Below are 14,832 nucleotides of genomic sequence, written 5' to 3'. Positions count from 1 at the left end.
GCCTCCTGCCCCTGCCCCATCTGTTCAGATTTGGCTCTGTTATTTACCAGCCACTGCTGCTCTCACAGGCCCCCCAAGGCAAACCAGCTCATGGCTGTAGATAGCTTCTGATTTTAGGCTGAGAGATGAGTGGGCAGCGATTTGCCCAAGGTCATGTGGGTAGTAAGGGCAGAACCAGCAGTGACCTTGGGAATAATAGCCGCTCAAGGCTTAAGCTATCCCCTCTGGCGACCCAGCTTTTAACTTCACTGAGCCCTCTGGAACCTCTAAAAATAAAACTTTGCTTCCCCTTCAACCCCTTAACTCATTACTACTTCCGGTGCCCCATTCGCCCTGGAATGTGACCACTGGAAAGTTTTCTTCGCAGCCCTCCCGAGTGGAGGTTGCTTGCCTTTCTCAAACTCGGCAGGCCTGTGGCGTATTGCAAAGCCCCTGGCTGCCATGGCAGCTACACCCCTGGACTGCGGCCATCTCCCCAGGCCTCGCAGACACCCTGCCATACCCCTCCAGGGTGCTGGTACCAGACTTGGGCTGTTGGCGAGGCCCAGCCACCTCCTCACTAGTGGATGGACTCTTCCAACACTCTGGCCTTTCAGTCCTCAACCTCCTTGGCCATAATGACCTTCACCTCTGCTCCCACTCGGACCTCACCCTCAACCTTGGCCACTCTCTTCATTTATCCCCGAATTCTTCCCAGGCGTGGTCCATCCTCTGTGTCCCTCCTGGCCTCTGCTCTAACACCCCTGTAGAGACATAGACCTAAGACTGCCCCCTGGGGTCTCAGTGCCTTCTCTTCCCCAAAGTCAGTCATCTCAGACACTCTTGACTAAAGACACCCCAGTTCTCTCCCCATCTTATCCTTCTCCTGACCTGCCCCAAAAAAACCGTCAACCCTGGAATCCTGTTCATGTCTACCACATTTGCTCGAAAAAAACCGCATAACCAAGAGCACTGGAGTCAGTCATTACACGTTATGGTTTTCAACTTCATCTGAGCCTGTAATGCTACCTGGAAATCTCTTAACCTCCCCCACTGGCTCCTTTGCACAGTCCCCAAGGCAGATATTTCAGCCTCCACCACCCACTCCTTGAAACTTTTATTCCACTCCCAGACCCCTTCTTTGCTGTCTTAGCAGGTGTGCTTGCCTCCTACCCCCGCCCCCCACCCTCCCTGAGAAAAGCAAGGCCACCAGACTGGAGCAGGCTCTGCTCTGCTCAGAGGAACATACCCTCTCCCCTCCTGCCTCAGGCGAGCCCGCTCCTATTTGAGGCCACCCTGTTCACCTGGCCTTAGATCCCATCTCTCTGGCATCCCTCTCCAGCGCTCTCTTTTTCACCTCTGAAATGCTCAAATCTCCCTATACTTGGATAAAGAAAAATCCTTTAGGTTCCCTTCAAGCTACTCTTTTGTGGTACGCGGGGAGCACAGGCTCCGGACGCACAGGTTCAGCGGCCATGGCCCACGGGCCCAACCGCTCCGCGGCATGTGGGACCTTCCCGGACCGGGGCATGAACCCACATCCCCTGCATCGGCAGGCAGACTCTCAACCACTGCGCCACCAGGGAAGCCCCAAGCTACTCTTTTGTTCTATGAAGCTAACTCCCTCCTCTTTACCATCAAGCTTCCTTTTTTTGACTACAGCACTTATATTAAAAAGAAAAAGAATTCTCAGACTTCTTGCAACAGTGACGCAGAGCCGCATACCCCATTTCTGCTTCTGAGTCTTCTCCACCAGTCACCCCCGCCTCAACCCATTGACTGGTGTTGGCCTTCCCCACACCATGAGAAATGTTCCCACAAGCCACTCCAAGGATCTCTCAACTGCCAAATTCAATGGCCAATCTTCACGCTTCATCCTGCTTGATCATCTCACAGTGTTTGATATGCTTGGCTCTCTGTTCCTGAGCCTCTCCCCTCCTTGGCTTGTGATTGAGCCCTTCAGAGTTCCGTCCCTGTCCCCTCCTCTCCTGCCCTGCCCTCTGCCAGGGTGATCTAGCTCATCCTCTCTCTTACAGTCTCTAAGTCAACCCCCGCCCCCCGCCCCCCCCCCCGCAAAAGACACCTCTGGCCCAGAGCCCTGCCTTTTTCTAACTGTCCCCTGGGCATCTCCCGCTGGATTCCCTACAGATACCTCAAAGTTCTCGAACTGGGCCATTCCTGTTTCTGCAGAACCTGTTTCTCCTCTTGCCTTAACACCGCTCAGTCCCAAGCATAAACTCCCTGTCATTCTCAGCACCTAAATCCTGAGGCCATCACCAACTTTTCCTGAGGTAAGACGGCCTCCTCTCTGGTCTCCCTGTTCCTGCCCAGCCTCCATTCTGCCTCCTTAGCTTACTGTCCTAAAAGACAAATATGATTATATCACTCTCTGACTGAGGATCTTCAGGTGGCAAAGTGAGGCCCTCTCCCACCTCTCCCTGTCTCATCTCCCAGCATGCTCTGCGGTCTCCACCCGGCCACACATACACGTCTCCCTTAGCTCCGCCCACCCCGGAGCATCCGCGCACCTCCTAAGTGTCTCACGTTCTCCAAACTCACACACAAAAGCCACCCCCTGGAATGCTCTCCTCCACTCCTCAACCTAACAAACCCCCAGGGTGCCCCCAAACCCACCTCTTTTTTCACTTCTTCTATGAAGCCTTCATTAACATCCCCCCATCCCAAACTGGTTGTTCTGTCCTCTGTGCTGCCCAGAGCCTGCTTCACTCCCTGATCGGGGCGCTCTCCACATTTGTCACTGATCTATTTGATGTCACTCTCCCCCACCATTTGGTGGGCTCCTCCAGGGCAAGCCTCCCTTCCCTCCCCTCCCTTTATCTCCATCTCCAGCTCTAGCAGAGGACCAGGCACCCAAGAAGCCCTTGGTAAATGTGTCAGAACATCTTAGGCCTCCCAGGCCCCAACTCCTTCAGCTTTCTGCTCACCTGAATTCGGAGCTGGAATCCGATAAGAGGGGCCTGCCCAGCGTTTCTTGGAGCCATTGCTGCAGTAACGCCTCCTGATCAGGACCCTTTCTGCGAGCTGCCGCCAGCCATAGGCGGGGGCCGTCCTCATCACTGGAGTCCCTGGAGAAGCCTCCCATCTCAGTAGCCCACAGAGGTCCTGGGGGAGGGGTGGCTGCTCCCACTGCCCCCACAGACTCCGGCCACCCCATGTCACTGGAGACTCACAGCTCCAGGTCCAGCTCCCCCTGGTAGGAGAGGGGAGATGCACACACGGAGCAGGTGTTGTCCAGGAGGCGGAAGCAGGTGAGACAGAAGAGACCTGGAGGAGGCCGGGAGGAAAGGAGGTAAACCTGTACCCCCCAACCACTGTGCTCCCCAGCTTTCAGCCCTTACCTCCCAGACCCCACCCTTGGGAGGACCATCCTCATCAAGCGGTGCACACTAGGGAGTTGCTGCAATGCCACTTGCATATAAATTCTATTTGCACCGGAGGATTAAGGCTCACAGAGAAAATGAGCTACCTGAGGGTTCTGTGTAAATGAGGACATGCATAGTAATGAAGGGAGGGGTACAAAAGGTGAGGTACAGGAGAAGTCCATAAAAGAAGGACAACAGCTGATTGTCATACGCAAATGTGGTGAGTCCCAGAAGGGAGAGGCATACTCCCCAGGAGTCTCACCTCGGCAGCCTGGGGTACTGCAGGACACCGAATTCTCTGTGTCCCCCTCATCCTGTGGCTGCCCACAGCCCAGGCAGTAGGTCTGGTGCTGCCTAGAGTGGCTGATAAACGGAGCCAGGCAGGAGCACCTGAGGAGAGGGGTCCCAGACACTAAGCAGGCCAGCCCAATATATCCAGACAAAAATGTAATTCAAAAAGACACATACACCCCTGAGACTTCCCTGGTGGCGCAGTGCTTAAGAATCTGCCTGCCAATGCAGGGGACACGGGTTTGAGCCCTGGTCTGGGAAGATCCCACATGCCATGGAGCAACTAAGCTGGTGTGTCACAACTACTGAGACTGTGCTCTAGAGCCCGTGAGCCACAACTACTGAGCCTGCGAGCCACAACTACCGAAGCCTGCACGCCTAGAGCCCCTGCTCCACAACAAGAGAAGCCACTGCAAACAGAAGCTCGCACACTGCAGCAAAGAGTAGCCCCCACTTGCCGCAACTAGAGAAAGCCCGTGTGCGGCAATGAAGACCCAATGTAGCCAAAAATTAATTAATTAATTAAAAAGATACATACACCTCTATGTTCATAGCAGCACTATTCACAGTGTCCAAGACATGGAAACAACCTAAATTTCCAAGGACAGATGAATGGATAAAGAAGATGTGGTACATACATATAATGGAATACTACTCAGCCATAAAAAAGAATGAAATAATGCCATTTGCGGCAACATGGATGGACTTAGATATTATCATACTAAGTGAAGTAAGTCAGACAGAGAAATACTATGTGATATGGCTAATACATGATATCTAAAATATGACACAAATGAACTTTTATGAAACAGAAACAGACTCACAGACAGGTGGTTGCCAAAGGGGAGGGGGGTGAGGGAGGGGTGGAGTGGGAGTTTGGGGTTAGCAGATGCAAACTATTATATATAGAATGGATAAACAGCCAGGTCCTACTGTATAGCACAGGGAACTATATTCAATATCCTGTGATAAACCATAAAGGAAAAGAATATATATAAAAAAAGAGTTTATGTGTGTGTGTGTGTGGCTGAATCACTTTGCTATACAGCAGAAATTAACACAACATTGTAAATCAACTATATTTCCATTTTTAAATTAATTAATTTTTTAGAAAAAGGAGGCCAGCCCAGCCAGCGTAACTAACCCTGGTCTCCTCTAGCACCACCCTCCAAACCAAGGGTAGCGCTTCATGCAGGCAAACCTCCATCCCTCTGACTATAGCAACAACATCTCTGCTTCCTGTCCTCCTCCTCCTTTCACTCCCCACCCCTAAGAATTCTCTTTCCCAATCCATTCATGCATGAAAGCCATGGAATGAGCACCCTCTTCAAACAAACCTCTGGACACCTAGGAAGGACAGTGATCCATTCTGACCTCTGGCTCTTCTACCCACTCTCACCCCACTTCATATAAGGAAGGACAGTGGGCTCACCGCCTGGCCAGCACCTGGAGGACACTCATGTGGCCCTGGTCAGCTGCCCGTCTCCTCACCGATCGGTGCAGGGCAGCCAAAAGCTTGGTTCGGCGGCTCAGAAGTACATTGTAGAGGTAGGAGATCCTCTCCTGCTGGAGGGGAGGTCAAGGAAGGGGTCCCCTTGATCTTGTTTCTTCTACCTGGAATGCCCTCTGCTCCTGCCTCACTCCCTACCTTTGCCTTCTGTCCAACTCCTATGAATCCCTCTAGGCTTGGCTCAATGCCCCTTCCTGGGGGAAGACTTTGGGACTTCCCTAGGTGGATTCACCCATTCCCTCCTCTGGGTTTCCATAGCACTTTATTCATTCCTTAATAAAAACACTTTTTTCATTGTAACATCTGGTCAAAAGCCTGTCCGGCCTGCCTCAAGACTGTGTCTGGTTCACCTTGGCATCCTTGAGGCCAGCACGGTAACTGGCATACGGTAGATGCTCAGTGAGGGAGTCATAAATGAGTAAACAAATGGTGAGTTTCCATTCACACCTCAACATGTTAACATGGCTCCTGTCCCCCCAGGGTTTTAACAAAACTTTGGAGGCAAGCTTTGTCTCAGAAAGCCCTGCCCCAAGAGGCACCATTTCTGCCATCTGCAGTCCAGATCATTTGCTTTGGGGTTCAACCAGCGGAGAGAGAGCTGGGCTGCTGAAGGCCTCTTAACTCCCCCAAACCAAGACAGACAGCCATGAGCTTAGCAGCCTGGGGAGGGGGGCAGGAACTGGCCGCGGACCCCTCACCTGCTCCCGGGATGGGTAGTAGGAGGCACAGATGACCCGCCGCAGGCGACTGACATAGCTGCCAAACAAAGTGACAAAGAAGCACAGGCCATACATGACACCTGGGGGCAGAGCAGACACAGTAAGCCACTGCTGGAGGGCATGAGGTCCCAGCCACGCTCACCCTCAGCAGTCTGCTGCCTCCTTCCCTGAATGGTGTCTATTCCCCCAGTGCCCTCAGGGGTGTGGATACCGATGACTATGTAACCAGTGGTGTTGGGCTCCGAGGGCCGCAGGAGGCAGCGCTGGGACAAGATGGTGATGTTGCCTTGTTGCAGGACATCAAATGCCGATACCAGGTCGCGGTAAATCTTCCCAGTAGAGCCAGTGCCTTCCACAGTTATAGATATTAGCACAGGGCCTGGCACCAAGACACAGTGTGAGGGATGCTCTTGGCAGCTGCCCACTCCACCATGCCGGAAAGGCCATACTTTCTGGAGGGTGGAGAGTGGACAGTGCAGGGCATAGAGATGGCCCCCAGGCCCTCAGCCAGGGGCCTTGGATGCCCTAGGCACCCTCATGGTGCCCTGGGGCCTAACATCAGCCCTTGGCACCTGGGACTGGCTCCATGGTCCAGAGCTGGCTGGCACTGGTGCCTGGTCTGCCTTCCCAGGCTACCAGATTTGAAATGACCTTAATGGTGAGTCCATTCCCTGACTCTGTGACCACCCAGAAGCATTTATTTTAAAGCATTTGCTTGGGGGAGGAAAGGATTGGGAGTTTGGGATTAGCAGATGCAAACTACTATATATAGAATGGATAAACAAGGTCCTACTGTATAGCACTGGGAACTATATTCAATATCCTGGGATAAACCATAGTGGAAAAGAATAGGAAAAATAATACATATATTATGTATAACTGAATCACTTTTCTGTACAGCAGAAATTAACACAACATTGTAAGTCAGCTATACTTCAGTAAAATTAAAACTTAAAATTAAAAAGAAATAAAGCATTTGCTCAGCATTGATTGTGTAGCGGGTACTGAACTAAGTGTTTTATGGATTGTTTTGGGTTTTTTTTTTTTTTTTGGCTGCATTGGGTCCTCGTTGCTGCGTGTGGGCTTTCTCTAGTTGCAGTGAGCGGGGTCTACTCTTCGTCGTGGTGCGTGGGCTTCTCATTGCGGTGGCTTCTCTTTGTTGTGGAGCACGGGCCCTAGGCGTGCGGGCTTCAGTAGTTGTGGCACGTGGGCTCAGTAGTTGTGGCTTGTGGGCTCTAGAGTGCAGGCTCAGTAGTTGTGGCGCACAGGCTTAGTTGCTCTGCAGCACATGGATCTTCCCAGACCAGGGCTCGAACTCATGTCCCCTGCGCTGGCAGGCAGACTCTCAACCACTGTGCCACCAGGGAAGTCCCATGTTCTGGGTATTTTTTTTTTAACTTTTTCTGTTGGGCCTCTGGTATACAGGATTAGATTAATTCTATTCTGTGGTTTGTGGCACACACTCAGTCAAAGGTCCACCAGCCACTTAGCACATGTGGTCTCATTTACTCCTTAGAGCCACCCAGAGAGGTTGCTACCATGATTGTGCCATGGTTCAGATGAGGAAACTGAAGGTCTGGGAGGTTCAGCAAGGTTACTCAAGGTCACCATCTGGTAAAGGACACTACTGAGATTTGAACCCAGGCCAGTCTGACTTTAGAGCTTGTGTTTTTAGCTATTCTGTTATGGTATAATCTTGGACTGGGCACAGGGGTTACCAGGCAGAGGATAGAGCTGGAGGAGTGGCAATGTCAGGGGCTGGTAAGTATGAGTGACATGGGGACATTCAGGCAATCCCCCAGGACTGAGGAAGCTAAGGAGGTTCAGGCACTCACTGCGGGCCACGATCTCGCCCTGCAGCTGGTACCGGGCCAGGTCCAGGACCCAGAAGATGGCATAGTCCAAGAAGACCAGGAGGAAAATGAGGAGGAGGTGCCGGATAAGGTGGAAGGTTGCCAGGATGTAAAAAATCTGCTCCCGCTGGGACAAGAAGATGGAGCCTGGGTAGGGGAGAGCTGGTCAGGAGGATGCTCCCCAGTTTTCCCACCCACCAGAACCCAGCTCCTACAGAGATCTCCCTCCTGGAGGCGGCTCCTGCCCCTGATCAAGCTGGAGCCTATCTGCTCATCTGGAAGATGCGGAAGCTGTGAGGACCCCTGGGCAAAGGTGGGAAGCACTCTTTGTGGGCAGGGGCTCCATGGCTAGAGGTGCAGGCCTAGCTCTCCACCTGGGCCTGGTGGCCTATTCCAGGCTCTAGGAACCCTCCCTCCTGAGGCATCCTTGATACCCTTACCTGGCCCCCCACTTCACAGACAGCACTGCCCACCCCTACCCAGCTGCATCACCTCCATATCAGCACAGGCACACTTCCTGCTCACCACCCTGCCCCCCACCAAAAGCCTCCCCAACTTCACTTCCCTTGCTCCATATCCACCCCCTACCCATCCTTCCCTCCGTCCTGACATCCAGGGTGCTCCCAGAAGCATCATCTTCCCCTTCTCTCTCTGTCTGCGTGCTCTGAGGGACCCTACTTTCCCCTTTCAGACTGAGGGCTCCCCAAAGACAGGGTTGTGTCTCCCCCCAGCCGGAAATTTCCTTCAGCTCTGGCCTGTCTCCCCTACCTCTTGTCCCGCCCTGAGCCTGGCCTGTGCATGGCACTCCTGAGCAGGGCAGTAGGGTTGGGAGAATCCCTGGCCTCCCTTAAGGGTCCCTGTCTCCGGGTCCTCAGGGCCCTCACCCGGCTGGATGTAGTGTCTGGCCTCACGGGCACTGAGTGGCAGCACCGTGGGCAATCCCGCCATGGAGCGGACGGCATCCATGCGCAGGAATCGGCTGGTGATGTAGATGTTGTCGAAATTGTCCCAGTTCAGGTAGCGGTACCGGTAACACAGGGCTCTGGCGGGGCACACGTGAGGCCCCTCAGCACCCCCTGACCAGACCCCCCAGGGCAGGGCACCCTCCCCCACCCCCAAACTCCAGCCTCCCAGGATGCCATGGGCATGGGCTGGCCCCCCAGCAGCCCTAGCTCTCCACCCTCACACCCGTCTTCCACCCCCTCACTGGAGGTAGAGAAACATGAGCAGCAGAGGCGTGGTGTAGCCCATCAGAGCCAAGGCCTCTCGGACGCGGTGCAGCTTCATGCTAACAGCTTCGTGGAGGTCCAGAGCCACCTGGGACAGGCTCCGAGAGGCATTGAGGTCCACAGAGAAGTGGTGGGTGGCTGTCATGTTGAACTCAAACTCGTGACGCACCTGGTCAATCAACCTCCTCACGGCTGAGGTGTGCGGGTCCAGGGGAGAGGCAAGCAAGCAGAGTTAGGACGGAGTGGGGCTGCACTCGGGAGGGGCCCGGTCAGCCCAGGGGTCCCACGGCTCACAGGCCGGCCGGAAACCCCCAGTGTTGGGACCTACAGTGGACTGAGGAGGGGACAAAGTCTCCACAGTCTATGCCACAGCCGCTGCATGCTTAGTACCAGCCTTACGTCTCCACAACGAACATCTCAATGACCTGCTGCGGGGGCAGGGGACCCTGCTTCTCTCCCCAGCTCCTGCTCTCAAGTCAGGCTTTGAGGAAGCACCTCCTCTTCTCTGGGCCCCAATTTCCTAATCTGTACAGCATGGACACTGGCCTGGGTAACCTCTTGAGGTCCTTTCCTGCATTTTCATTCATGGTCTGGGAGCACTCCTGGGCTGGCACATCCTAGGAGGAGGGAGGGAGACCTCTCAGGAGCACCGCATGCAGCAGGGCCACGAGGGGATCACTCACGGGTGACGATGTTCTCGCGCAGGAAGGTTTGGATGTACCCGGGGATGATGCAGAAAACCTGGACCACTGAGAGCCGAGACCGAGTGTCAGCAGGGGCAGAGAGACAGCCTGCCTCTCCCACCTCCAGGGACCTTGCTCTCACAGGGCGCCCTGACTTTTCACTCTTCCTACTAGCCTCCACACTGGCTCAAAACATTTTGGCTTCTCCTTATTACCCCACCCTCTACACTGGTTCCTCCCTATCTGCCCCCCCAATCCCACAAAGGGCGCATCATCCTTATTGGTCCCGTATTTATTGCCCCCCACTGGGGCCCTGGGCCCACCCTCCCACCTGACCTCTGCATTTGCCGGGCCCCCAATCCTGCCGGCAAGCCTCTGGCTCTCTCACCACTGGCAAGTCCACAGAGCATCAGCTTGAAGGGCATGAGCACATAACACAGGTGGTAGGCTTGTGGTATGACCTGCATGCAGCTGTCCTTGGCATCATCGAAGACCCGAGCACACTTCAAGTAAGGGTTGCCCAGCTCCGAGTTGCACACGTCGCCGATGTGCAGGAGCCAGTACCACACGTTCCGCAGGGCCCTGGCTGGGGATGGCTGCGGGGCTGGTACCCAGGAGTCCTGCAGCATCTTCTCGGGGGGTGGGTGGGGAACACCAGGACAGCACCCAGAGCTGGAGAGGCTCATGGTCAGGGGCCTGGCTGTGCTATATCCAGTGGGAACTAGTCAACACCCAGGCGGGGCCCAAAAAGTCCTGGACGGGGTGTGAGGGTGAGGAGACTGGGTGAATTTTGACCCCCCCCAAACAGACATGTTAATGTACTGACCTATGTGCTTCACGCCATCCATGATTGACCGGAAGAACTTTCGGACCCGGTCAGCCACCTCCTTGGCCTTCTGGGCAATGGCTTTAATCTTGTTCAGGGCACCTGAGAGGTGGGGCAGGGGTACTGTCGGATCTCCTCCTCTGGGGGCTGGTTCTCACCATTGCCCTGGAGTAGCGAGTGGAGGGAGCCTGCCACTCGGGAAATGGGCAGCCTGGATGCTTGGGTCTGGGAAATAGTTCATCTGGCGGTGGAGCAGGCCAGAGAGCGAGGGTCAGGGGGTCTAACAGGGTGCTTTGAGGTTAGGGCCCAGGACCAATGGAGAGGAATGAAGCCAGAGGACTGTAGAATGTGCAGGACGAGGGGGAACTTGGGGGTCCGCGGAGATGGGCGGCCTTACTGACGAGGGGCTGCCTGGCCCTCTCCAGCACTTCGGCGGTCTGGTTCAGGGCCAGTTCTGCCCCACAGGCCACAGCCTCGCTGGCCCGGGTAAAGTTGCGCAGGGTGTTGGCACAAGGCCCTTGCAATACCAACCCAAAGGTAGCCACCAATAGCAGTGTCCGGCCCTGCTCTGGGGAGAGAGCTCCCTCAGAACCAGGCCCCCAGCCTGGCACATGGCGGCATATACCGTACAAGTGCCTTACAGAAGCCTTGAGAGTACTTCCCTCAACTGCCGTCTCCCTCAAGATCCCTCCTGCCCCAGCCCCTGCCCCAGGACCCACCCCTTCCACTGGGTGCCAAGCTTACTGGAGAAGGCCTGGGGCAGCAGCAGGAGGACGGTGACTCGGACCTGGCGGGAGAATCCCATGCCCAGACTAAGGAAGGCGGCCAAAGTGAGGGTGCCCACCAGGCAGCCCCAGGGGCTGTGCCCTTCCACCAGCAGCTCCAGGAGTCCATAGGCTGTGGCCAAGGACAAGCCCAGGATAAAGCCCCCCGTGCTGCGGACCACGGCCCGCGCCATGCTTGGCTCCTCTGCACCCAAGGGGTGCACAGCATCCTTCATGACTTTGGGCATGGCTGTGGAGACTAAACGTTTCCCTGTCTCCAGGAGACGCCCACCAGGTTCTGTGGCTCTTAAAGGCCCTAGAATTTCTCACCGAATTCTAAGGTTCCAGAGGGCTTTTGCTGTATCTTGGAATTCTTTATCCAGTTGCAAAGGGATAGGTAGGTTTCTAATCTCCACATTTCACAGCAGAGGGATTCGAAGACATAGACCCCAGACAGGCTGTGGGTGAGGCGGTGGAGACAGAAGCAGAACCTCTCGTCCAAGGACATCTTCGAGGAGACTTCTGGGATGAGAGAGGGTTCATCCAGAGCACACTTATGGCCATCAGACCTCATCAGAACGGAGCAAAAAGGCAAAAAAGGAAACTACCCCACACCAGTGAGTCAGTCACCAGAGACCCCGACCCTTCCCAGTGACTCCCAGCGACTCCCAGCTCCCACTCCTCTCACCCAATCTCTCCTCCAGGACCCCAGCCCCTTGCCCCACTTTGGGGTCCCCCAGCCTCCACCCCCTTATCCAGTGCCCTCCTCCGGCCTAGCCCTTTCTTCTTCTCTCATTCATGTCTGCCCCAGTTCCCCAGGGTCCTCATCCTCCTTTAGGATCCCCCAAGTTCCTGCCACCCTCATCCAGGTTCCCCCAGCCTCTACCCCGCTGCAAGCCCCTAAACCTAATGAATCACGCCCCAGCCGGAAGAGTAGTATGTTGGCCTTGCTGGGCTAAACTCTTCGACCCCTTAGCGGTGCAGACCTTCCTGAGCTGGGGGCTGCCCGTCTCCTGTAGCCGATTCCTGTGGCGCCAGCAGGGCGAGTTTCCGGTCAGTGCTTTCCTGCTGGGGGCAGGCACCGGGGGGCTCCTGGCCATAGGTGAGTACAGAGCAGACGTCATGGATGGGGCCCATCTTTTTTTTTTTTTTGCGGTACACGGGCCTCTCACTGTCATGGCCTCTCCCATTGTGGAGCAGAGGCTCTGGACGCGCAGGCTCAGAGGCCATGGCTCACGGGCCCAGCCGCTCCGCGGCATGTGGGATCCTCCTGGACCGGGGCACGAACCCGTGTCCCGTGCATCGGCAGGCGGGCTCTCAACCACTGCGCCACCAGGGAAGCCGTAGGGGCCCATCTTTTGACCTTTGGCTTCACCCTGTATCCTTAGGTCTCTTTCAGCTCCTGGTGAACCCTATGAACATCTATGAAGATCAGAAGATGGTGACGTTGTACAGCTTGGTGGGTTAGTGCCGGGCTAAGGACAGGGACACAGCCCAGCCCTGGGTGCCCAGGAAGGAGTCTGCACTTGTTTCTTCTGTTCCCAAGTGTCCCTTGTAGCCTCAGCCTTGCCTTGGCCTTTGAGAGGAGGGAAGAGGCCCCCAGTCTACAGAAGAAGACACAGTCCTTGCCCACTAGAGTCTCCCCAATCTGAGGGACTCCCTATTACCCCCATGATATGGTCCAAACCCCACGACCATTCATAATCTCCATTTCTCCTGACCTCTCTGGTCTTGTTTCCTGCTGCTCCTGATAAGTTCAATTCATTCACTCATTCATTCATTTAGCACTAACTGTGCACTTGCTAAGGATTCAGCAGTGGGCAAGGCTGACAAACACCCAGCACTTTTTAAAAAAAGTTTTACACTCCTAGAGCTTATAATATATATAACACATATTACATACACATACATACATTGTAATATATAGTGCATACTTGTATATACACATGTGCAGTGACAGCTACAATATAAATCTAATGATTTCTTTTTTTTAATAATGATTTCTTTTTTTTTCTAATTGACATACAGTTGCTGTACAATGTTATGTTAGTTTCAGGTGTACTACACAGTGATTTGACATTTTCAGACATTATGAAATGATCACCACGATAAGTCCTTGTACAAAGTTACTACAATATTATTGGCCATGTTCTTTTTTTAATTGAAGTGCAGTTAATTTACAATGTTATATTAGTTTCAGCTGTACAGCATATTGATTCAATATCTTTATAGGTTACACTCCATTTAAAGTTATTATAAAATATTGGCCATATTTTGGTCAATAAGGACATTGACCAAATTCTTTATGCTATATATTATACCCCTGTCACTTATTTATTACATAGCTGGAATTTTGTACCTCTTAATTCCCTTCAACAACTTCCCCGCTCCCCAACCCCACACCCGCACACCCAGCTCTTTCAGAGTTTACGTTCTCTTTCAAGTTTACATTCTAGTGGAGAGAGTTAGACAACACATGAACAAGAAATAAACAAGAGCATTTCTGATGGTGACAAGTGTTATGAAAAAAGTAAACCAGGGGGGATGTGATAGAAAGGGATTGGGAACTGGCTTGAGTAGTCAGGGAAGGCTTCTCAGAGAAGGTGACATTTGAATGGAGACCTCGTATCAGGAGGTGTTGGGCCGCAAGAACAGAAAACCCACCTAAAAGTGGTTTAATCATAGAGGGAGTTTATCATCTCATATAACAAGTTTCAAGGTAGAGTGGTTTTGGAGTCTGGATAATTCAGCAGCTCAGTAAACCCACCAAGACCCAGCTTCCTTTTGACTTTTTCTCTGCCGTCTTTGGTCTGTAGATCATTCCTCTTCGGGTCATGAAGTGGCTGCAGCAAATCCAGGCATCACATCCTCATACAGGAGTGTCAAAAGAGCAGAACATTCCTTCCTCATGTCTCTTATAAGAACAAAGAAAACTTCCCGTAACCCCCCAGCCAACTTCCCCCACACCTCTTTGGTCAGAGCGACAGCACGTGTCCCTTCCTAACACTGTCCCAGGCAAGGGGCTCGGACATGGCATCATCCCCGGTTCACTGAATGATCTACCTCTATGGGATACCAACAGGAAACTACTTTTTCCCTGACCACTGTATTCCAACCTTTCTCCCACCGATGACCTCTTACACAGACCCTTAGCTTTCTGGTGATTTTAATCTAGAAGACCTAGTCCTGCTTCAGTAATTATGACTGTTTTTAGGGTTTAAGAGGTCCAATCCAGTCTACGTCAAGGTTTCAATCTCACGTCCATTCTCAAACATCTTCCCTCCTTACTGCCCCCTTGCCCCGCAGCTCAGGCCTGATCCCTGGCGTGAGGTCCCGCGGTGGAGAAGGGGGCACGGCCTGTTCACTCACTGTTTTTCTCCACTTCCTTCCCCTTCTGGTTCTTCTGATGTCAGAAAGGGGATTAGAAGAATTAGAGGAAAAGGGACAAAAGTCTGAAGTCATCGATACTGTTTGAATTCCACCGCCTCTGTGCGGCGAGTGCTCACATCCTGGCTGTCTCAGGGGGCCCATTCATGGTCCCGCTGGAGGCTCTGTGTGGACCGCACAGTGCCCAGTTTCCTGCTGAGGGCCGGTC

At 53.6% G+C, this 14,832-nt stretch overlaps 2 protein-coding genes across 3 annotated transcripts in view; one reads left to right on the top strand and one right to left on the bottom strand.

Annotated features, from left to right (window-relative positions):
- Positions 1-11,485, bottom strand: part of DCST2 (DC-STAMP domain containing 2) — a 12,872-nt gene extending 1,387 nt beyond the window's left edge. Inside the window, 14 exon segments of the mRNA XM_007458051.1 lie at positions 2,925-3,065; positions 3,171-3,264; positions 3,625-3,752; positions 5,086-5,216; positions 5,862-5,962; positions 6,094-6,261; positions 7,718-7,882; positions 8,620-8,777; positions 8,943-9,156; positions 9,648-9,713; positions 10,036-10,233; positions 10,474-10,575; positions 10,871-11,041; positions 11,218-11,485. Coding sequence (XP_007458113.1) covers positions 2,925-3,065; positions 3,171-3,264; positions 3,625-3,752; positions 5,086-5,216; positions 5,862-5,962; positions 6,094-6,261; positions 7,718-7,882; positions 8,620-8,777; positions 8,943-9,156; positions 9,648-9,713; positions 10,036-10,233; positions 10,474-10,575; positions 10,871-11,041; positions 11,218-11,485 — 2,105 coding nt within the window.
- A 308-nt stretch (positions 11,486-11,793) lies between these two features.
- Positions 11,794-14,832, top strand: part of DCST1 (DC-STAMP domain containing 1) — a 15,815-nt gene continuing 12,776 nt past the window's right edge. Inside the window, exons 1-3 of one of the 2 annotated variants that reach the window (XM_007457973.1) lie at positions 11,794-11,854; positions 12,214-12,339; positions 12,626-12,700. In XM_007457973.1, the coding sequence (XP_007458035.1) occupies positions 11,794-11,854; positions 12,214-12,339; positions 12,626-12,700 (262 nt within the window). The remainder of the gene's footprint in view (positions 11,855-12,213; positions 12,340-12,625; positions 12,701-14,832) is intronic. The other variant, XM_007457974.1, reaches the window with a different exon arrangement.

The sequence above is a fragment of the Lipotes vexillifer genome, unplaced genomic scaffold (assembly GCF_000442215.2).
Source record: "Lipotes vexillifer unplaced genomic scaffold, Lipotes_vexillifer_v1.1 scaffold238, whole genome shotgun sequence".
In the NCBI taxonomy this organism is placed as follows: Eukaryota; Metazoa; Chordata; class Mammalia; order Artiodactyla; family Lipotidae; genus Lipotes; species Lipotes vexillifer.
The sequence above is the reverse complement of the archived record's forward strand: the minus strand, read 5'-3'. Positions and strand labels throughout refer to the sequence as shown.